Below are 22,784 nucleotides of genomic sequence, written 5' to 3'. Positions count from 1 at the left end.
ACTATGTATTCTTGGACGACTTGTTGGTCATTGTTAATCAGTACAGTACTCCTCTTGTATCGTATCGGAGAGATTCACTCTGAAGATGCCACCCGCCTTGAAGTATAGCAGCAGAGTGATGTTCAAGCTCGTGTAGAAGGCTAGCACAAGGGGGGGGGGGGGGGGGCCAGGAAGTGTTAGCACGCTGCTTCTGACAGGCTGTTCAGAAGGCAAACACGTGCGGTGCTAAGGGGTCAAGCAGACAGATTGTAAGCAGTCATGCGTTTTTACTTGAACCTCCGACGATTTGCTTCATCGGGTTGAGAAGGGGTTCCTTGGCTGAACCTCCCTGAACGCATTCGGCTTTTCGCCTCTCGCTCTGCACAAAACGAGAGCTTTTGAGGCTCAAAGGCAAGATGGGGGTTCCAGGTCAAGGGCCTAGCGATTGCAATTTCAGTTCAAGTCCTTCTAATCCCTTGAATTCAAACCCTCGTATGTGAAATGAAGACTTGAATCAAGCGCGTCTGCGTGTGGGCGTGTTGTGTGTTTTGTCCCTTTTTCTTCTTTTTTTTTTTTTTTCTTTTTTCTTTTTTCTTTTTTCTTTTTTCTTTTTTCGTTTTCTTCCAGAAACACTCTTTTTTTTTCTTTTTTTTTTTTTTTTTTTTTTTTTTTTTTCTTTTTGAATTTCAGAGAAGGTGCCTGGGCGTGGCGAGAAGGGTTCGAATTATGATAGGGTTGGCCAGCAGCATTCTGGCTAGCCTATGGGTCGAAGGAGAGTCTTGTTCGCGACCAAGTCAGCAACTCTTCCTTCTGGAAAACCATTACCTTATCGGTATCAATACCCCTATACACATTCGCCCATCATGAAGGTAAGATTTCCACACTCAAGTTGATAGCGACAGCCCACGATCGCAGGATCAAGGCGACACAAGACCCCATTTCTCTTGCCGCGAAAGATATTCGAGAACGGATTGCAGTCGAAAACTCAGCGAGTCAGCAGAAGGTCGACAAACAACTTTTCGCGGATCCAGTTCTGCTGCTCAATGCTCTGAACGGGGCCCGCATTGCTCAGTCACAAGTGAACAATTAGCTGCCTTTTTCTAACTAGGCTCGTTTGCGGGAGGCAAAATCTTGGACGGTGGATGGCTAAGGCTCAACAGCAGATCACGCAGATCGCAAACAGGGCTTGAAAGGTTCTGCAGCCAGTAACTGTTCTGCGCGAATGGTTCTCCACTCTGCGCTTCCACGCGGCACGCCGCATCAGATTGAGCTGTGCAGCTACAGTCCCAGTGACGACGAATTCGAACTCGTCAGTTAGCTTACAATGGCGTCAAACAGCATGTTCTGCATGCTGAGAGGCCTTTTGCAAAACTGTATCTCCAAGGAGTCCTCCCCGCCGTCTCTCCTCTTGACCGGAACCCTGCAATCGCGGGCGTGTGCTATCCTAGCGTTCCTCCTTCCTTCTCCCAACTTTATACTGACTTGCTTTGCAATCATCCCCCTTATTCTTTCCCTATGACAGCTCTACACTGACGTCATTTCCAACGACGAGATGTGCTCGGACGGTTACGAGATGAAGCTCGTCGATGACATCGTATACGAAGTCGATGCCGCCAAAATTGTCGTCTCGGACGGTGATGTCGATATCGGAGCCAACCCTTCCGCCGAAGAAACCGCCGAAGCGCTCGAAAACGGTGCCGAACAAGTGATCAACATTGTCCACTCCTTCCGTCTCCAGTCGACCCAGTTCGACAAGAAGTCTTACCTTGGTTACCTCAAAGGTTACATGAAGGCGGTTAAGGCCAAGCTTGCCGAGACCAACCCTGACCGTGTTCCCGCGTTCGAAAAGGGTGCTGCTGCTTTCGCTAAGAAGATCGTCGGTAACTTCAATGATTGGGAGTTCTATACCGGTGAAAGCATGGACCCTGAGGGAATGGTCGCTATGTTGAACTACAGGGAGGACGGAGTTACTCCTTACCTTGTCTTTTGGAAGGATGGTTTGCGCGAGACTAAGATCTAAAGCAAGCCGATCTACGGCAATGGATGCTCAGAAGGCTGAGTGGAAGTTGTAGTTGCTTTGTACCACCAAAATTTACCTATCTATCTCGTCTTGATTGATGCTTTCTCAATTTGATCGGGATTTGTTACTATCTCACACGCAGGCTGTGCTTGGATGATGCTTATGTGAGATGTGAAGACGAAGGTGAAGGCGCTTCTGGCAAGCTGTAAAGGACAGCGACCGTGAAAGAATCAGCCATTCGCTGTAACAACCTCATTCCATTCCTGTTGTTGCTTGCAGATGATCGACCCATCCTGCACATTGTCGGATTGCATCTGCATCACAGTTGACTTCGAACGAGACGAAACGAAGATCTTAGCACGGGCATACAACGTAAAAAGATCAACTCTTTCTAACAGGATCGGCACGAATGCTATCAAACAAACCTGTTCATCTATATAAAAAATAAAAAAAATAAAAAAAAATAAAAAAAAGGGTTTGGCAGAGGAAAAAAAAAGGAAGGGAAAAAGAAGGCGCAAAAAATTAAGACGACCCCTGGCGGGCTCGAACCGCCGACCTCAGCATTAACAGTGCTACGCTCTAACCAACTGAGCTAAGGAGCCCTTGATGTCGCTGAATGGTCCAGTATGCATTATTAATAGTTGACATATTTGATTGTGACGAAAGGCTGTGCAGCACAGGCCACGTTGATGTGCGCTGGCTCGTGAAAAGTGCTTGTGTGTGTGTGTGTGTGTGAAGCTTCACATACCACCTTTCTCTTGCTTCTTCCAACACCTTCTTGCTGGAATATCCGTATCCACCTATCACTCGCCACACTCATCTCTACACGCACACACTAGCAGAATCCTAGGCTTGCTAACGGTAGAGCACGAGCCATCGAAGCCACACCTTCAGACATCAACTCCGGTAAAACAACAAACAATGGCTGGCTTCCTCAGAGGCGGCGGATCCGGTGGTGCTGGCTATGGCAGGATCAGTGGTGGCGCAGGAGGCAATAATCCATATGGTGACGGAGGTTCGGATCCGTACCGAGATGGACGCAACCCATACAATTCTTCGACCGCATCGGGTGGGCGGCCGGCTGCTGCAGGTTACGGTGGAGGAGGAGCAGGATTCACCGGTGGTGCTGGCTTCGGTGGTGGTGGTGGTGGAGGAGGAGGAGCTGGTTTTTCAGGTAGCGGAGCAGGTCGTGCACCCTCTGGCGCAGGCTTCCGCAGTGGAGGCGCAGGCTTTGCCGGTGGTGCAGGTGGAGCTGGTTATAGCTCAGAGAAGGCCAGCTCTCAGCGTGCACCCAGTGGTGGTCATCTCATCGTCAAGTGTCCCGACCAGCTCACTCATTCCAACTGCATCATCGTCAATGGCCAAGAATGGGGCTCGACACAATACGTGCTTGTCGATGGCATGTACGTCTTCACTGCCAAGGCCGATACCACAGGACAAATCGAGCCCGGTACCCTCGGTACAGCTCTACTGCAACGCAAGTGGGCAGGTCTTTCTGTTCAGGGTCAGGTGGTGCAGGCCGAGAGCTATGATCCATTCGCCTTTGGCAACAGCGTTTACCTCGGCAGCATCGATATCGAGGTGGCTTATTTCCGCAAGGGTGAAACCGCACCTCAAGCTTATGACACCGAGGAAATGGCCAAGACTTTCACACGCGCATTCGAGAACCACATCTTTACGGTTGGCCAGAGACTCGTCCTTGAATTCAAGGGCATGTTGATGGTGGCTACCATCACGGGCGTTGAGGTGGTCGAACTGCATGAGATCCAAGAACGTGGAAGGAATGCACCGACTGACAATCACGGTGGTTCTCGCCCAAGTCGTTCCGATCGAGGTATTTTGATCGCTCAGACCCAAGTCAACTTCTCCGCTGCTCAGGATGGCGGTGTCAAACTCAAGGCTTCCGGCAACCGTCCTCCTCCCAATGCGATCTTGCAGCCCAACTTCAAGTTCGAAGATATGGGCGTCGGTGGTCTTGACAAAGAATTCGCCAACATTTTTCGTCGTGCTTTCGCTTCACGTATCTTCCCTCCTGCGTTGGTGGAAAAGCTCGGTATTCAGCACGTCAAAGGTATGGTACTCTACGGTCCTCCTGGTACGGGTAAGACGTTGCTAGCTCGTCAAATCGGAAAGATGCTCAATGCGCGTGAGCCGAAAATCGTCAACGGTCCCGAAGTGTTCAACAAATATGTCGGTGGAAGTGAAGAGAATGTTCGCAAGCTTTTCGCTGACGCGGAGGCGGAGCAGAAGGCCAAGGGTGACGAGTCGCAGTTACACATTATTATTTTGGATGAGCTCGATGCGATGGTTAGGCAGCGTGGTTCGGGTGGTGCTGGTGCTACTTCGGCTGGCGACAATGTGGTCAACACTTTGCTTGCGAAGCTCGATGGTGTCGAGCAGCTCAACAATATTCTCGTGATTGGTATGACCAACAGGCTCGACATGATTGATGAGGCGCTGTTGCGTCCTGGTCGTCTCGAGGTGCATGTTGAGGTCAGCTTGCCGGACGAGTTTGGTCGTCGACAGATTCTCAACATTCACACCAACAAGATGAAGAGCAATGGTGTCATGGATAGCGATGTCAACATCAACGAGCTTGCTGCTCTCACCAAGAACTTCTCGGGTGCCGAAATCGCCGGTCTGATCAAGTCGGCCACTTCGTTCGCCTTCAACCGTCACGTCAAGGTTGGAACGATGGCTGGTATTTCGAACGATGTGGAGGACATGAAGGTTTCGCACCAGGACTTCTTGAATGCGCTCGAGGAAGTCAAGCCCGCTTTCGGTGTTGCTGAAGAAGAGCTTTCGCAGGTGGTTCAAAACGGTATTATGCATTTCGCTCCTCACATTGATGTCATTCTTCGCGATGGTCATCTTCGTGTCGAGCAAGTGCGCACTTCGACGCGCACCCCGCTCGTCACCGTTCTCCTACACGGTCCTCCAGGTTCAGGCAAGACCGCTCTCGCAGCCACCATAGCTATCGCCTCCGACTATCCGTTCATCAAACTTATCTCGCCCGAAAGCATGATCGGCATGGGCGACGCACAAAGAATCAATTACCTCAACAAAGTCTTTAACGACGCTTACAAATCTCCACTTTCGATCATCGTCATTGACAACATCGAGAAGATTGTCGAATGGGTTCGTATCGGTCCTCGATTCTCCAACTCTGTCCTCCAAGCCCTTGCGGTGTTGTTGGGTAAACGTCCACCCAAAGACAAGCGATTGTTGGTGTTGGCTACGACGTCGAACAGGAGAATGCTGCATGAGATGGAGATGTTGAATGCGTTCATTGCTGAAATCCGCGTTCCTAGCATCACCTCGCTAAGGAGTGTCGATCATGTGGTCAGACAGATGCAGTTGTTCGAGGATGAAAACGACGCACAGAGATGTTTGCAGCTCTTGGCTCAAGCAGGGTTGGGCGAGGAGGGCAAGTTGAATATTGGGATTAAGATGTTGTTGTCCGAGATAGAGATGGCTAGGTTGGATAACGATCCGGCGGATAGATTGGCTTCGAGTTTGTCGAGTGTTCAGAATACGGCGATCGATGTTGATATTGATGTTGAGCTCAACTAGACACGTCTCTCTGCGCAATCAACAGTGGTTTGCAGCAATGCAATTGTTCGTTTCTTTTCTATGATTTTCTATGGTGTGTGTGTGTGTGTGTGTGTGTGTGTGTGTATGTTTCTCGAGCGGGGATGTTAGCGGCCCATTTCTTGAAGATATTGTGAACGTCTTTTCTCCATTCCAGCTGCTTTTCGGCTTCTGAGATAGAGAAAGCTTGTCGTTGGCGTTCCTGTGATTCTGGCCAGTTGTCTTTGATTCCGTCTTCCGCTATCAGGACTTCGTGACCTGTGTACCGAGCGCGTGGAACAAAACCCGGCTGCTTGGCGTCGGAAGCGGGGCTCTTCTTGTGCGGTTTTGGATCGTCTTCTGCCAGCAGTGCAGGGGTCGCGCGTGATATTGAGCCCGAGCTTGAGGGCCGCGCTTCTACGACCAGACCAGCTTCCTCCCAGAGCTCACGTACGGCTGCTTGTTGAGATGTCTCGCCTGGCTCTACACCACCTTTTGGAAGGACGAACTTTCCGGCATGCTTGCGTGACGAGACCAGGTAGATTCGCAGATTGTCTATTGTAGCTGCTTGGGCGGAGGCGGTAGATGGTATGACTTGGACCGGTATGGCTACTGCCACTTCCCTTGGTGCGACTGCATGCATGGTGAGCTGGAGATTGAGCTGATGGACAAGAGGCAAGGCATCATGTGTTGCTCGAAGTCGGGCTGGAGTTGAGCTTCTTGTGGACCCTGCGGTGACCTCCACTGCGAACAAAATTTCCGCGCATGTTAGTTGTTTCCTCGTAACAATTGTTTTTTTCCCTTCTTTTTTTGGCCGCTGCAATTTGGCGGAAGGAGACGGACGGACGGACCACATCTTCGGATCGAAGATTGAATTAATGAAGGACATTTTTAGCGCAGCGTGGCAGCTCTGCTTCTCAGCTTTGCACGTCATACTGCAACTTTGACTCCATCGGCGCATCAATCGCCTTCAATCGCCTTGCCTTGCGCTACCATCCAGCACAGAACATATCGGATCGCTCTCGGCCAGGCTGACTCAAGTCCTGAAAGCCTGGTGCGAACATTCTCACACTTTTGGTGGCCTTCCGAAAAACTGGAACTCCTGATCGAAGGAGCTGGCAAATAACGCTCCACTTGGGCGCATACGTCCATGGTCGGAGCTCATCGCTTGTTCCCGAAGAGCGCTTTGAGCGTCTCTCGCTGTTGGCAGTCCTCTACTGTTGCCACATCCGCAACGACAGCAACAACATGTTCAGTGCTAGCGCATCAGCACTCTCATAGACGAGCGGCTCGTCCGGATCAATTGCAATCCTCGGCCTTCTCGACCGCGTCGGCACCCGTTCGCTCTCCAACGTCGTCTCGTCCGACGACTGGACCATCTACTGGATCCACATCGTCTGCTTCTTCATCGTCCGGCTCGTCTCAGTGGAAGCCTCCTCCGCCTCCACCGTCAGGGCCCACTGCCGCATACCGCAAACAGTCTCGTAAAGAGTGGCTCCTCGTAGGCGTCGCTGGTTCTGCTGCAGCTGTAGGCTCTTGGTATTACTGGTCCAATATTCGACCTCGTCATCAAGCTAACAAGGCTGCCGCAGCTGCTCTCGCCGCCAACTCTGCCCCTTTCTCGATCACGGCAGAGCAAAGAACCTCCTTCTCTATCCCAACCCGCCAAGCTCAGGCTGGCGGCCCGACCAACAAAGTGGTCAACACGCTCACCAACGCAGAGGTCGATCGGCGGCTAACAGAGAACCAGCGCAGTACCCGCGTTGATCGACCCAAAGGAGCTTGTCTTGTCGCTCGCTATGACACCAACTCCGTCGCGAGTAACGATCCTATTGAGGACAAGCGCGCAGAAGTGATTGTCGAGCGAGACCGAGCTATCGTCGACAGTCGACCCACTTCTTCCGCTACTGATCCTATCTCGCCAACGCCTAACACAGCTGCCGGTAGCGCTAATGGCGATCTCTGCTTCTTCGCTGTCATGGACGGTCATGCTGGTTTCCACACCAGTACGTTGCTTAGTCAGAAGCTGATCGCGTTCGTCGCCCTTGAGCTTGACAAGGTCTTCAGAGAAGCTGGCGAGTATGGAGAAATTGCAAAAGCCAAGAGCGCTATGCCCAGCAAGCTTTGGCGTGCCATTGTAGGTGGTGGGCCAGGTGTCAATGCTACTGTTGGTTCGAGTACTGGCCTGGACGGAGATCCCGACATCGTCAAGAGAGCCATCGCCAAAGCTTTCCGCGGCCTTGACAAGGAGATCGTCAACACACCTGTCGAGCTGCTCAAGGAGTATGAGCTTAGTCTTGCTTCCACTTCTTCCAGCTCGGTCGCACCTGAGGGAGGCGCAGGCAACACGCCAAGCCTGAGCTCGCTTGCTCACAGCATCTTCCCCAGCTCCACCAATGCCACCTTCACTGCCACTCAGAAGAGTGCCTACGAGAGCATCCTCCCTGCTTTGTCTGGTAGCTGTGCATTACTCACTTACATTGACTCGGCACGACAGGACGTCTATGTTGCCTGCACAGGTGACTCGCGAGCTGTAGCTGGTTACTGGGATGAAGACACGGGTAAGTGGGAGGTAGAAGCCCTTTCAGTTGATCAGACTGGTCGCAATCCAGATGAGGTGCGAAGGATGCGCTCCGAGCACCCGGCTTCCGAGTCGGAGAATGTCATCCAGCGCGGTCGTGTGCTTGGTGGACTTGAGCCCACACGCGCCTTCGGAGATGCAAGATACAAGTGGGATCGTGAACTTCAGGGACGCCTGTATGATGCTTTCCTTCCCGGCGGTCGGGCCTCGACGCGTGGCCCACCTCGAGGCTTGGAAACGCCTCCTTACGTCACCGCAACACCCGAGGTCGAATGGCGTCGAGTCGGCGAGACGAGCGCAAGACCCAACCGGGAGCTCCGCTTCATCATTATGGCCACCGATGGTCTTTGGGATATGATGAGCAACGAAGAGGCAGTCAGCCTGGTCGCTGGTCATCTAGCTGGTATCAAGGGCACCATTCGTTCATCAGAGCTGCAGAAACACACTTTCCAGCCGATCGACAAGCTTCACTCTTTGCCTTCAACATCCTCCGCTCATGTATCTTGTCCCTCTGGCACTCCGGCACGAGGAGGAGCTACGACTGACGGTCAGACAGTCTCGTCACCGGTGCGAGCTGCTTCTTCAGGCGAGCAGAGAGAGCTGGCTGTGTCTAAGCAGCACCCCTTGTCAAAAGGACCTGAGCCACTCAGAACATTCCAGTTCCAGGACGACAACCTTTCGACCCATCTCATCCGCAATGCCCTTGGTGGTGCCAATCAGCAGCGTGTAGCAGGTCTGCTTGCGATTCCAGCCCCGGAGAGCCGAAGGTATAGGGACGACATTACAGTCAACGTCATCCTCTTCAACTCGCCCACTTGCATTCCTGCGCAGCCACCGGCGGCTAAGCTTTGAGAGACAAGCTTTGGCTTTGGCTTCATGTATAAATGCATCCACTTTCGTCATATGCGGCTGCAATACACAACACGATAAAAAAAACAGCGTTTGATCCGCGATCTTGCCAGAGTTAAGGTCCTTTGACTGTGAAAGGTCCTGTTAAACTCATATCTCATACTTTGTCAATCTGTATCAAGGATTTGTGTCTTGAGCATGTTTTTGATCAAGCTCAAACTCGAACCGAAACTCGACTTTGACTCTATCTTCGGGTCGGCTCTTACCTTGTCATGTTGCAACATCAAGAAGTGGGGCGTTCCCGTTGCGCGTGTGTAAGCGCGGAAATGATCGTGGGTTTTATGCGGCATACAATGAGGGACCTCGTTTCTCGCGGCGCGCGTGGCGACGGCTCGATGCGCAGCGATAGTATATGAAGTGTATGAACAACGAGTAAGCAAGGTCGAAAGCCCACTCAAAGCCTGCCCGACGGTACCGAATCGCATCCATGTGCTTTCCATTGTTCGCCAAAAGGGTGAAGATGGTGGTCCCTCAACATCCACTCCATCAACCTTTCCTCACATGGCATTTCACCGAGAAGAAAGCTGAAAGCGTTGTTCAACCTTGATGGCTTTATTACCGTCAAACACCGAGTCCCTCGAAGTTGACGTTCCCACCGTTTGGCGCCACGCCGTCAACTTTTGCGATGGGAAGGTTAGGCTTGCGAAAGCTTCACATTAACATGCAGCGCCCTCGACTTTACACAAGGTCTTCATCGGAGATCGTCCTTGCCGAAATCGCTCGCAAAGAGTTGCCGAGCTCTTCAGTGATGAAGAAAGAGCGGCTGATGAGAAATCGTGGAAAAGAGCATGTCAGCTTTGTTGCGTTTCAAGACGGAATGAGCGCGATGGGCCTAGGCTCCTGAGCAGCTTTCGGTCAGATCACAATGGGCGACTGCCCAGTCACGGCTATGCCACTTGGGCGTCCATTGTGATGGTAATCATTGTGCTTTGTCATGGCGCGGATAAGAAGGTGGGCTAAGCGGCGGTTGTCTTCCTTCGCTTTTTTGCACACCCCCACCTTACACTTGCCTCTGCTTCTTCATCAAGCCACCCACTCCGGTTCCTCCAATCACGTCAAAACTCGCTGTTTAGTGATTTGGTGGGTTGCCTCTCTTCCCTTTCCGTCCCTTCTCCCACTGCCACGCAAAATGAATTGAGGCATCAAGACAACGTTCAGATGAAGTTGCTGCTCCTGTTGCCCAGGCCAATGCGTCTAAGTCAAAACTTTGTTCTACTTTCGGGTTCCGAAACCGAATTAGTTCATATCTTGACGCACACTCAATCACGTACACGCACATAAATCAAGCTTGTCGCCAGTCGGCGTCCGGTAAAACTATACTGATTGTGTCAACGCTTCAAAAAGTGGGACTCAGCTGGAGTCACGAACGAAGGCTTAGCCTTGCAACGGGCCAACCAGGTTGACTGGCAGAGTCATCCTATCCGGAGTGACACCCTTCCACCATCTAGAGCACTCTGTCCTTCGATTTGTTGACTGTTCGTGGCTCACAGCTGGTCTTTCGCTCTCTTTCCTTCTGCACCTTCCTAGTACTCTCATCTCTAGTTTTAATCAGTTCCTCTCGATCATTATGTCGGACCCAGGGGCTCGAAGTGCGTTGGGAAGCCATGCGAATGGTCGTGGCACGCTGCTGCCTTCTTTCAAGGACCTGCTGTGCTTCAGCAAGAGTGACACGCATGAGGATCCTTCGTTGCCATCCAAATTAATCCGACGTGGAGAAGACCTTCGTGCTACCCATGCTGCTCAGCCGGGCTCAGCTCGTCACTCTTCCAAGGATACTGTCGAGTCGAAGCATACTCCTCACATCGATCCGCGCTATTCAAACTCACAGAATCACCAGATTCTCCAAGCTCCACTCCATCACGGCCGCAGCGATCCCGTCACGGCTAGATACCCAATACCTTCTCGAAGCGCTAAAGCACCTCCTAACGCTGACTCTATTTTCTGTCCTCTTCCGTCAAGAGACTTGGGACCCTCCGCCCGAGATGAGTCTTTCAACATGAGGGCGAAAAGTGACATGGAAATTAGACAAGCTGTCCACTCAACGATGACCGCTATCGACACGTCACGCCAAAACAAAGAAACCCTGGTAGATCGACCCACTTCGCACCCTATGGCCAGAGTCTCAAAGGAATATCGTCCGCGTGAAGAGCGTCCGTCGGTCCATCAATCTGACCAAACTCGCCTGATGCCAGCGAACAACCGAATTCATTCTTACTATGAGAATGAGCGTCCCTTGCCAACTCAGCCCATCCCTAGTCAGGGCTCACATCTCATGCAGCAGCATCAGCAGCAGAAGCTTCAGCGTCATCACCCTCGAGTGGACGTCAGACACACAGCTCAAGACGACGGATCTCTGATCGTCAGACAACATCATCCTACCCACCCTCAAATGCTTCCTGTAGCAAGGCCTCGAATGCAACCGCCTCCCTCGCCACGAGCTCACGTTGGCGACCGACAACGACAGAGATCTTCGCCGCCATCCTCTCGCTTCATCGAAAGGCAAGACGGTATCACACATCAATCAGCTCATTCTCACGACATATCTCCAAGACTGCCGCTCCATCGAAGCCGGGAGACAACTTTCGACTACTCCTGCGCAAAGCTTCCTTCAGACAGAAGCATGTCATCTCCAGCGATGCCAAATGCTGCAGCTCCTTTAGGAGAGGTAGCAACACCAAGTCGCTCGAGAACATACATCCCGGCTAACGAAGCTTCAGAAGTCCAAGCTGCTTCCCGTCAGGGGCTTTCGTCTAACACTCATGCCGTTCTCGTCGATGCTCAGAGGGTTCACGACCGCCCGTATCTTCCGACGCACTCCCGAGACCACATGCAGGTTGCCAATCGTGGTGAAAGCGCAGCATTGCGATACGAACAAGACTACGTAAGGATGTCAAACGGTCAACTGATGCGTCGGTCGACTGCATCGGTGAAACCTCAACAGAGAGACTTTTCTTCCTATCAGCATGAAGTTCAGCCTCAAGCTTCAGTCACGCGTCGCCAAACAAGCGCTACTGCTGCAAGTCAAACCTACTCCATGCAACCACCGCTTTCTGCTCCCGTATCTTCGAAGAACACAGTTTCCGGTACTCCACAGCTTGATTCGAGAGCAACCGGGGCGCAACGATCATGGAATGATGTCCAGAGACCTTCAGATTCATATGCCGAGCATCGACAGGACAAGCTCATGTCAGGTATGCCTCATCGCACCTCGCCTCAAGACCTACTAGACCAGCAGCAAGCTCGTCCCAGAGGTCAGGAGAGACACTCAAGGGCAGAGCACGATGCTGACCGCTTCCAATTAGCGTCCAAAGGGCAAGAGCCGCAGCGAAAGGAACGATACGAAGTTCGCGAGGCTGTCTTGAATGAAGGAATGCGACGGGATTACCAGCATGGTTTCGTTGCACCCTCGATACCTTCTCAGGAACGAAGTGCAGCCTCAGAGAGATCCTTCAGATATCGTCAGGAAGGAATCGCTGCTGAGCGCGCTCACTCTTCGCAGATCGATCCGAGGTACGCTTTGAGACCTCAACTTCCTTCTCCACGCTCTGAGCCTGCGCGCTCGGCCCAGTTCGACGCATCATTCAACCGTCGTCAAGAGTACGTCGCTCAGGATGACTATCGAACAACTCCATCCCTCGACCGTCGGCAGCTCCCAGAAGTGTCAATCAGGGATCCAAGAATGTCTCACCGTCAAGAATCAGATCGCATTCTGGTCGACCGTCGCATTCAACAGACACATCCGCCAGCTGTCGACCAAGCCAGAAGGTCGACTGAGCGAGAAGTGCCAGCCATAGATAAGCCTGCAGCTGGTCCGCCGTCTCAGCATGAGTACAGACTCCCGAAGAATGCAGAGTCTCAGAGATATCGAGATTTGGAGTCACCGAATGCAGGCACAAGCGACACACGACGTCGGCGGTATCCTCCTGACGAGAGCCGCGCGTCTTTAGTCGATCCACGTTCGATGGAAAGAGCTCGAGCACATCCTCCGATCATAGCCTCGCAGCACACCATCTCTCGCACTCCTCCACAGGGTGTCGCTGATCGAGGCCACGGAGGATCAATGTCGCCGCTGCTAAGACCACTCAAGCGACCTCGTGCAGGCTCAGACACTTCACTTGTGCTCAAAGCTTCTCGCTTCACTGTCGGAGGCGAAGGGGAGATGGGAAGTAATGGCCACGCCTCTGTCACACTTCCTTCTCCTTTGCCTGCGCATCGTGGGCGACAGCTCGTCGGGCAGCGGCCGTTGGAACAAACAGGTACTCCCGAAATCTCGCGTGACTACCGTGACGCTGGGAAGCCGGTTGCAGTTCCGCAATGGCGGCTTCGTCCAGCTACCGGCTCAGCGCCCATCACACCTCCTCTGTCCTCAAATTGAAACACAACCAGACACTCTTCTGTAAATAGTTCGCATGCGAATAGCCACAGTTCTCGAGAATGCGATGAAATCGCGATAAGATGCTATGAGACTTGTGACTACGACAGAATGTGATCGTGTGAGGAAAATCAGATAACAAGACCATAATGCTGAAATACACGATCCAATGACGACGCTAAGAGGTGACGCAAAGACGACGAGATCGGAGTTCGGGGACGACCGATCCTTAACAGGATCGGGTACAACCAAGTCCCGCTCGTTGACAGGCTGGGTCATTAACTATAGAGACTCCCACGTTTGGCATGTGCCACACTTTTTGTATATATATCAAGCTGGGAGCGCTAGGCTCTCGCCATGTTCACTTAGTCAATTGAGTATATTTGTTTCTGTCTATAACAGCAGTGACATCGTACTCAGACTCTCCCCGATCACCAGTATCGGGACTCAAATCGTCTTCACTTTTCAACACATAAGGGGGTATCAAACTTTTTGCGTTTTTAAAAACCTGGGTTTTTCGAAGAGCGCGTTTTTCAAAATAACGCAAAAGCTTACATAAGCTGCGCCAAGGTAAAAAAACGCATCTCAGGAGGCGATATTGTGAAAACGCGGTTTTTTGTTCACTCCACAACAGTGAAAGTTTGTGAGCACTAGTTCGATCTCACACCTTTGCCGCCTTTCCTCACTCGGATCCGTAGCATGTTGTCGAGGCCTGTGCGGCTTATCGGCTTGCGTGAGGCCCGATCATCGCAATCGGCATTGGCATCGGCTATCCGGGTATCCAATACCCGAGATAGAGAAGATAGGTGCCACGTCATGTTTCATATGCTTACTGTTAGGTTCCGTCTCTTATCGGCCGTATGACTTTATCGCGTTTTTGGAAACCTGCATTTCCTTAAGGGTGGCTTTTATGATCGATGTCCCTGACGAAATGACTGATGTCTTCATCAGGATGGCCAAGTCCTTTTGGCCTACCTGACGATCGAGGCAAGCCACACATCTCGGCCCCTCCAATGATCGTATCAGTGAGACATGAGGGCAGTAGAAGGAGAGGGTCAAGGAGAAGATAAGAGACTGGACTCTGTCATTGTGGAGCTCTCCTGCACTGCCTCATCACAATTCAGACTCCTCTTCCGCATCAACATGTCACTGAATCATACTCAAGCCAAGATGTATGAAAACACTCAAGTTAGTTAGTTCGTCCCCGTTTCATCATCCATCAATTTGTACATACTGTTCAACGTCAATACACAAAATACAACTGTGCCCTACCTTCGAAGTCCATCATCGCTCCAACATAGACAACTCCCACCGCAGCACCATTCGGCGAAATCACCACTGTCTCCCCTTTTTCATCCCCCGCGCCGTCTTCGCCGACACCGGACTGCCTCCATTTCCCTTGTCCCCTCTGTCATTACCGCTGTGAGATTTAGACGACAAAAAAGCGAACAGAATCTCGAACTTTTCCGCCGGTCCCGCAACACTTGGCTTGACCGGCGTAACAACCGCAGCTGACTGAGGTGTGTTCGGCTGTCTGTCGAATACTAGCGATGGTAAGCCCGTCAACAGGGGGTGAGCAGGCTGCTGTCGTAGAGCTCTGCTGTTATCGTTGGGGAAACAATACATTTCTCACCACTTTCTCTTGCTCGTTGAGGAGAAAGTGGATTCTGACCTCGACTCTGGCTCAAACCATGCCCTTGAACATGTTTCTGGCTAGAAGGGGGAGCGAGAGGAGAAACAGGCGTAGAACTCGATCGGATGAAGCTTCGTTTTGAAACCAAACCTCTCTTCGCCACAGCATGGGCGCTTGCCAGGGAAGCAGATTTCGATGGAGCCGGAAGATCAGGTAACGGAGTTGCTGGAGGAGGACACGGAGGAGGAGAATGTATTGTTGTTGGAGAGAGGAAATTTCTACTGCTGGGCTTCTTCTTTACCCCTCCAGAGGTTGAGGTTGAAAGAGCAATACGAATAGGTGGTTTAGCACGACGTTCTCTTAATCTTCCACCATTCACCACCACTCCCTCCTCCCCGCCTAGTATTGGATTCGAAAACATATGCCTTAACCCTCTCCTACTCCCCCCTTCCCCTCCTTCTTCTTCTGCAGCCTTAACGTTAAAGTTGGAGAAAAGTTGACCTTTAATTCGCATCGCACCATACCTCTGAACGAACCCTTCATCCAGCGCTTCTGCCTTCACCCTCGCTTCTTTCCTTCTCCCATCCTTTTCCTCCACAGCTCGCTTTTCTTGTTCCGAAGGCTCCCTCACCCTCACCCTATCTCTGGACATTCGTTTCGTCGAAAAGTCAAGCGGAAGATGCGGATCAGAAATGGGCGGAGCAAACTGACGAATATGATTCCGCTGTTGAATCTGCTGCTGCAACAATAGTAATGAAGCTAGACTGGTTTCGGAGTTGCTTCGAGAGCAAGGGGAGGTGGTGGAACTGAGGCTGTCCCATCCTCTAAAGTTGGCCGAGGTGGAAAGGTGGAGGGAGGAGGTCATGTCTCGTTCTCGACGCTGCTGGTTGTGGCGATGGTGTGATGGAGGTGGCTGTGAGGTGAAAGAGGGTTGAGAGGGTGGAGTTGGAGCAAGAAGGACTTCCACTGTCTCTACCTCAGTGAGAAGTTGTTTCGGGTTGGAGAGGAATGAGGAACGCATTTTTCCTGTTGCTGGTTTTGTGACTCTCCTCAATACCTGATCTTGCTTCGATTCAGATGGGAGGACTGGAGAGGTGTGGATTGAGGGTGCGCTTCCACTTCTTACCCAACCCCTGTTAGCGTCTTCCTTATCACCCCCGCTACTATTGCTGGAGCTGCTATCGATGATCTCCTTCAGAGAGTTGGACTCTGAAAGCTTAACCTTCCTGCTGTCCAAGTGGGATTGAGAATCAGAAATGGACCTTGTTGTTCTCCTCAACCCTCATTGCTGGTGCTTCGGTGGCAACCCACAACCTTTGTTCGGCTTAAAGTTGGTGGGACTACCACTAATCTGGAACTTCGCAACAGGGTATGTACAACCCTAACAAATTTCCCCTTCAAAAATTACAATCTTGCCCACTGTAAAGCTTGGGAGTGGAGATGTCTGGAACAGACAAACTCCTCTGCTTTTCTACTTGCGCCTCTAAAAGGAGAAAGATGGGGATCGGCTTGCGTTTGAGGGCCTTCTTCTTTGTTATTAGTGGGAGAGGCTCTTCTGGCTGAAATCGAGCTTCGAGGTCCAGTTGTCGTCTGGCTCGGGGTGGAGGAGAGGGATGCAGTCGTCGAGTATAAGGTAGTGATGTTTTTTCGGATGCGCTCCTATTCCTGCTTTTGCTTCGTTTGAGGAGGAATGGTTGGGGAGCACGAGAGCCGTTTTGAAGCTTTGAGTTGGGAGAGCGGTGAGTTGGTGGGTGATTCTGGGAACTGCTCTTTTTGTTCTGGGTGGGATCTGGGCGGCCCGTAGCCAAGCTTTACGCCAATAGTACCCTTTGGGATGTGGGTGGTGAGCTTGGTCCGTGGAAGAAGAGATGGAGGGATGGGTAGCCTGCGAGATGGCCTCCTACCGAGTTTCCCCTGGTGCTGATCAAGGTTTGTGGTGTTGGAAGTGTCTTTTCTTGGTTCGCTGGGGGATAGGGGCGTTACGAGCAGTCGTAGCGACTGATGTGTTGTTGGATGTAAAGTGAAGGAGTGATGAGGGGTGGATGGTCTCTTCTGACGTTGAGAGCAAAATTTCCGTCAGCACCCGAAACAGGCGTAGAAGAGAGTGTGGTGATGGTGGTAGGCAAGACAAGGCAGATAAGAATTGGACGATGGAGCAACAGTTAGTAAATAAGTGCAAAGGTTTGGGCAGATGCAAGCAAAAGAGAGATGGTGTCTTGGTGACTATGGAGGATCGATATTCGGACTGAGACCTCCGAAGTTAATGAGCACGGCTCTCTAGACGAGTTTGTCCTGAGGTGGAGCCTCTAGAGAAATCTACAGTCTGGTAAGATTTGTCATTTGGCGGGAGTACGATCGGCACCAGCACCCATCTTTACCATCCCAAATGTACCGGATCGCTAACTCTGACCTCATCCGCCTCAACTCTTTCTTTGCAGAAGCGGTAATCTTTGAGTACTTACCGGATCAAAGAGCTGCTGATGCAATGACTGTGGGGTATTGTTGAGGAAGAAATGTCTTACCTAGCCCCAGCTGCTCTTCTTGGACCTCGTTAAGCGTCTTCCTACGCCTGCTGTACTGTCTCGAAGTGTTGGCCGCTTCGCTGCGTTGTACCGAAAGCAGCAGGAAGACCCCGAATTAGGGATCAAAGGACCGGCTTTAGTGAAGGAGGAGGGAAAGAAGGAAAGCTTCCGCTTGCGTCTCCAAGAGGGTGCGAAACCAGTTGAAGATAAAATCCCCACTTCGTTGAGGCCACGATGAGGCTCCCTTCGGACAGGTGTGTAGCAACTATAATGCTTATTTTATTCGAGGAGACTAAGGCTACAAACATGTGCATATATATATCTTGACAATGTCTCTGATAACATTGAGCTGAGAACATCGAGCAGCCTTGGATGAGTCGAGTATCTCTCCTGCAGAGCTCCTGAATCATTGCCATGGCAACCTTCATGCATTTCACTCTGTCGGCTTCCCGGATAAACCCTGGGAATTCTGATGTATCATCAACTAAACCTTACCTTCTCGAACGCAGATGCCAGTTTATGTCTCTCAGCAAAGCACAACCAAACTAATATGGCGAAGATGTCACCCTTGCTAGTTTCAACCGCTCACCGGCCATATGTGGCCTCAACAGGCTATTGCGAGTGTGAAAGCGGCAAAACGGAATGAAAAGAGAGAGCAGGGACACAGGACGGGATCCGGAGCATTGGTACGAGCTTCTATACTGTCACTGGGCGCTTAGAAGGCTCTCTGAATTCGAAATGGATAGCTCGCTAGCGGATAAAGCTTTGAGCGGGAGCTAGCTGGAGTATGAAGAAGGGAGCACAAGGGAATGGGAGGGAAGTCTAGAGAAGGGGAGGGAAGAGGCAGAAATGCAGCCTGCATAACTCGACAGATTTCTCCGGCATGTCAACTGCATCATCTTTCGGAAAAATAATTGGACCCCGATCTCAGGGCTCCCGATTTCACCCCACACCCTTCACCACACAGCCGAGCCACAGAAGTGTCCAAAGAGAATGCAAAAGAGTGTTTAGAGAAAGACTATCGATACAGTAAGGGTGCCATGCCCAGTGTGCATGCTCGGCGGACCCCTTCGAGACTTGTGTAAAATAGTGAAAGTTCTAGATGTATTTCGCCCCCGCACCAGGTGTAGTCGGAGCAAGCTTCTGAATAGTAAGCACGACAATTGCCGCTACTTCCTCTTCGCCACCGACATTCATAGAAGCATTCGAAGCATTAGAGCCGTTTCTAGCATGTCCATAGCTCGTTCTCGTGTGAAACTTAGTCGGGCTGGAATTAGGGCTGGGACTAGGTGGCGCTCCCGCACCACCACTACCAATCGGTCTCGCCAAGATTGCAAGCTTCAAATTGAGCGGTGTGGGACCGAACTTAGGTGGAACTGTACCTGACAGCTCCTGCATTCGGTCATCCCATTGCAACCAGTGAAGGAACTCGGGCCAGGTGTTGTAGTACTCAAAGTACCTTTCGTCCTGTAGGACAGGGTGGTAGCTGAGCTTGCGTCCAGATCGTTTGCCGGGGGAACCGGGAGCTCCGCCTACCATGGGTGGGGCAGCGGTTCCGGCAAGCGCAGAGACGCGGATTAGCTCGCCTGGCCGGACTGTTACGTTGTGCGAGCGGATACGTGACCAGGGTGTGGAGCCGCCCATGGGGGGTTCGCCGGAGCGTGTGGACGAGTCGCTGCGGCGGTGAGAGATGGAGGAGGAAGGGTTGTGGGTAGGACAGGCGCGTGAGGGTGTGGTGGTCGATTGAGGGGTTTGGAAGGCGTTGCCTCCACGAGAGGCCGTGGAGGTAGCAGACCAGGGTCGGCTAGCAGCAATTGAGGTGGTACCAGCATCGCCGGAGCCTGCGACTGCTGATGTTCTGTTGCATCGAACAGGTGTGCCGGGGTTGTCGCTGCCTGCGACAGAGGCCATGCGGCTAGGGGCACCAGGAACAACGGGAGTAGCAGGTGCAGGACCTGTCGACTGTCTCACTTCTCACACGGTGGGTTGTCCCTCATCGTCATCGCTGTTCCTGCGGATAGCCTCCACAGCTCGACTTGGCGTATCCGCTGTTGCAGCGGCAGGCTTCATCGATCTTCGTTTACTATCAGTGTATCGAACAGCTGACGCCTCTGCACCGGCAAGGGCAGGCACGTAACTAGCGGCAAAGTTTCTCTTTGTATCCCCCACCGTAGCACGCATGACCTCAGCGACAGAGGGGTCATCTTTAGCATCTTCGAACGGGTCGTCCTCATCTGCTGCGTGAGATGCAGAGCCGCTTGCGTTGGTGTTCATGGAACCGCCTCGTACCGATTGGTGCATGTAGTTCCCCAGATGCTGCGAAAGATTTCGCTGTCCTTGCTGGATGCTCACCTTCTGCGGAGGAGGCATGGTACCGGAAGCCTCGACGCTGACCTTGCGAGCGTAGCCAACAACTGCATCATCAAAGTCGACCGACCCACCAGCTCCCTGGCGGGTGCGGCTATGGTCCAAGCTTGCAGTAGCATTCGAGTGTCGAGGATCCCTCAGTGGGTTCCTTGCTGGTTCACTATCACGCTCAGGAGAGCTTTCGAAGCCAGTAGTGAGGTCGAAGGCGGGTGATGTGCTGATGTGTGCGTTCCTGTGACGCATCGGCGCAGAGATGAGCGTTCGGCGAACGGGAACTTCGAGAGGGGAATCAAGGCTCAAGGTCTCGGTTCGCAGTGCGGCGGCGCTGCGGGTTCGTTCAGGAGTGGTGGGCTCGGCTCCTGTGCTGATGCCTCGTTCCATTGTGTCGTCGTAGAAGAGGTTAGACGCCCAGCTGCTGCGAGCTGCGAGACTCTTGGAGGTAGTCATTTGCGACATGTCACGTCCTCCCAACATGCCTTGAAGCCCGAGACCGATCGAGACTGGGCGAGCGATGTCTGTCTGTGCTTCAAGCATGTCTTTTCCATAATGAATGCCTTGCTCGCTGTTCCCGCACTGGTATGGCTGAGTAGCGGGCCCAGCATTCGCAAGACTGTTGATGGAGCGATTCCATTTCGTGGCCTTCGGCGTCCTGCTGAACAGGTTGAGCACAGAGCTGCGCCTCGGCTTCTCTGCGGCCATCGGAGAAGGGTTGGTGATCGTGAAAGCCGGCTCAGGGGCAAAGGCAGGTGCGTTTCTGGAAGCAATGTCTGCCATCGTTGTGACTACCTGACGCAGGTTGGCGTCCAAAAAGTGATGTCCATGCCCTTCATCTGAGGGTGCCAACGTCATAGCGTCCGAGAAGGGGGATCGATCAGCCGAGTAAGCCGCATCTCCACCGACAGCAGTGTAGGGGTCCAGGTAAGGACTGTGTTCGTCCGCTTCCTTCTTGCCCTTACCCAGCTTCTTATTATCTGGTCCAAGGCTGGCCCATCCGAATCTTGGAGATCGCTCGTCGGCCAGAGTTCGATCGTCATCGCCTGCATGCGACTTTTCGCAGACTAAAAGACAGTCATCTGGATGAGCACCACGGAAGTGAAGGTCTTCTGCGGCACAGTAGCGTCGACAGCAAACCATGAGCAGAATCAGCATGATGAGACCACCTACGCCACCTAAGGACGCTGCAAGCGCAAACTTGGCTTTGCTGCTCAGCCCTCCTGCGCCTGAGCCTGAGGGAGCATCGGCCGAAGCGAGGCCTGCTGTTGGTGATGCAGAGGCTGAAGAGATATTGCTGTGTGGGGAACTGCCACGCCCTGGGGCTGGAAGTGGTGTAGGAGAAGTCGAGGAGGATAAGAGAGCGACCACAAAGCTTCGCGTTGACTGACTGCGGTAACTACCCTGCCCGCTTGATTCTAACGAGAGCTGCACTTGCATACGCTCCGCGCCCTTCTTGGGTGGGTTGCCCGACAGGATCATAGTAGTCGGATCAAACTGAATCCACTCGCTTGCAGAAGGTGGATCGAGAGTGATTGAGGGGAAAGACTGGCCCATTCGAATGTATTGGCCAAGTTCGATCTGAAACATATTGCCAGGCGCCGCCTGCACCTCATGCAATGAAGAAACCGAGAAGGACGAAGGGAAGACGGCCAAGCTGGCTGACGCAGGTACGGGTACAGCGTCTCGATTACTTGCGTTCGTCAAGGTGATTGGCACCGTGAATGGAAGGATCTGATCAGCGGTCAGCTCGAAGGGAGGCGTGCCTAAAAAGGTCCTTGATGATTCGTCAAACGAGAGCCAAGTACCAACGGAGCTTGTATTGGCCGCTACAAGCAGCTGCGAGGTGTTCACGGGCTGACCCCTGGAGTCCAAGATTCTGTCCAACGGCAACAGTGCCTGGAATGGCTGTCCGGCTGTCGCGTTTAAGGTGGGGAATGGAGCAGCCTGAATCAGGGGTGCGCCACTAACGACCATCTGCACTGAGCTGTTGACTCCTGCATAGCCCGCAACATCGCTAGCAGTTACGACCACAGTGTAGAAGCTACCAGCGGTACGAACATCAGTAGGGGCCAGCCCCCAAAGAGTGACCGTCTGGTCCAGGTGCATCCAGTTGGGCAAGGAAGAGCCATCTTCAAGAGCTGCCGAGAGGTATACGCGATGACTGTCCGAGGTGAACGTGTCACCAGGAAAGCCTAGCGAGAAAGACCATCCTAGAGGCAGTCGTTGAGCGCCGGAAGGTAGAATGGATCTCGCTCCAAGTGTTGTGACGTTCGGTAGTTGTTCAGCGAGTGGCTTGTTGACGACTGGCCCAGTACCACCCATGGACACGAGCTGGTACTGTGTGGACGCCGTGCTTCCTGTTTCAGGGTTCTCCGCTGTGAATGTAACATTGTTGTTAATACGTGCTGAATCGGAAGACGGAGGAGGGGGTGTGCCTGAGATTGATCGACTTGAAGGGTCAAAGCTAGCCCATGGAGGCAATCCTGTTGCGTTGTAGCGGAGCGGCGCCGTCAACTCGGAGTCCACGAAAGTGTTAGGAGCGAAAGCCCACGAGTAAGGTTGTCCGAAGCGAGCGATGGTAGGAAGCTGAGTTCCAATGGGACACTGGACGCGTACTGCTGCTTCTGTCAGCGTAGCCAGAAGGACCAGGACAACGAGCCAAGCAGCTGCAGGCCATCGGCCTCGACGCGATTGCATTTTCACAGCTGACACGGAAAGGATACCGGTTTCGCTGGAGCTGAGCAGATCGGTGTTGCAATCAAAGCAGGGGAGGAAGCTGGGGGCTATGTAGTTGTGACTGATGTAAAGTCTGCCGGTGTTCAGTGGGGGTGAAGCGC

General features: G+C 52.5%; 7 protein-coding genes and 1 non-coding gene across 8 annotated transcripts; 4 read left to right on the top strand and 4 right to left on the bottom strand.

The window, feature by feature from the left end:
- Nucleotides 1-1,531: 1,531 nt before the first annotated feature.
- UHO2_01783 (TMA19 family protein) lies at nucleotides 1,532-1,999 on the top strand (the record flags this gene model as incomplete). The annotated part of the gene is made up of 1 exon (XM_041559220.1): nucleotides 1,532-1,999. One exon carries the CDS (start codon nucleotides 1,532-1,534, stop codon nucleotides 1,997-1,999), a length of 468 nt encoding a protein of 155 aa, XP_041415154.1.
- Nucleotides 2,000-2,527: 528 nt separating this feature from the next.
- tRNA-Asn(GTT) lies at nucleotides 2,528-2,601 on the bottom strand. Its single transcript has one exon. It is a non-coding gene; the product is annotated as a tRNA-Asn (tRNA).
- Nucleotides 2,602-2,920: 319 nt separating this feature from the next.
- UHO2_01782 (ATPase SEC18 family protein) lies at nucleotides 2,921-5,572 on the top strand (the record flags this gene model as incomplete). The annotated part of the gene is made up of 1 exon (XM_041559219.1): nucleotides 2,921-5,572. One exon carries the CDS (start codon nucleotides 2,921-2,923, stop codon nucleotides 5,570-5,572), a length of 2,652 nt encoding a protein of 883 aa, XP_041415153.1.
- A 125-nt stretch (nucleotides 5,573-5,697) lies between these two features.
- UHO2_01781 (uncharacterized protein) lies at nucleotides 5,698-6,212 on the bottom strand (the record flags this gene model as incomplete). Its single annotated transcript, XM_041559218.1, has 2 exons — nucleotides 5,698-5,761; nucleotides 5,857-6,212. The coding sequence occupies 2 exons, from the start codon at nucleotides 6,210-6,212 to the stop codon at nucleotides 5,698-5,700; spliced, it is 420 nt and encodes a 139-aa protein (XP_041415152.1).
- A 507-nt stretch (nucleotides 6,213-6,719) lies between these two features.
- UHO2_01780 (uncharacterized protein) lies at nucleotides 6,720-9,002 on the top strand (the record flags this gene model as incomplete). The annotated part of the gene is made up of 1 exon (XM_041559217.1): nucleotides 6,720-9,002. One exon carries the CDS (start codon nucleotides 6,720-6,722, stop codon nucleotides 9,000-9,002), a length of 2,283 nt encoding a protein of 760 aa, XP_041415151.1.
- Nucleotides 9,003-10,626: 1,624 nt separating this feature from the next.
- Nucleotides 10,627-13,434, top strand: UHO2_01779 (uncharacterized protein; the record flags this gene model as incomplete). The annotated part of the gene is made up of 1 exon (XM_041559216.1): nucleotides 10,627-13,434. The coding sequence occupies one exon, from the start codon at nucleotides 10,627-10,629 to the stop codon at nucleotides 13,432-13,434; it is 2,808 nt and encodes a 935-aa protein (XP_041415150.1).
- A 1,329-nt stretch (nucleotides 13,435-14,763) lies between these two features.
- Nucleotides 14,764-16,085, bottom strand: UHO2_01778 (uncharacterized protein; the record flags this gene model as incomplete). Its single annotated transcript, XM_041559215.1, has 2 exons — nucleotides 14,764-14,975; nucleotides 15,065-16,085. The coding sequence occupies 2 exons, from the start codon at nucleotides 16,083-16,085 to the stop codon at nucleotides 14,764-14,766; spliced, it is 1,233 nt and encodes a 410-aa protein (XP_041415149.1).
- Nucleotides 16,086-18,684: 2,599 nt separating this feature from the next.
- Nucleotides 18,685-22,644, bottom strand: UHO2_01777 (uncharacterized protein; the record flags this gene model as incomplete). Its single annotated transcript, XM_041559214.1, is given in 2 exon segments — nucleotides 18,685-19,548; nucleotides 19,567-22,644. 2 exon segments carry the CDS (start codon nucleotides 22,642-22,644, stop codon nucleotides 18,685-18,687), a joined length of 3,942 nt encoding a protein of 1,313 aa, XP_041415148.1.
- Between the last annotated feature and the right edge of the window lie 140 nt (nucleotides 22,645-22,784).

Source organism: Ustilago hordei (genome assembly GCF_900519145.1).
Source record: "Ustilago hordei strain Uho2 genome assembly, contig: UHO2_contig_03, whole genome shotgun sequence".
NCBI lineage: Eukaryota > Fungi > Basidiomycota > Ustilaginomycetes > Ustilaginales > Ustilaginaceae > Ustilago > Ustilago hordei.
The sequence above is the reverse complement of the archived record's forward strand: the minus strand, read 5'-3'. Positions and strand labels throughout refer to the sequence as shown.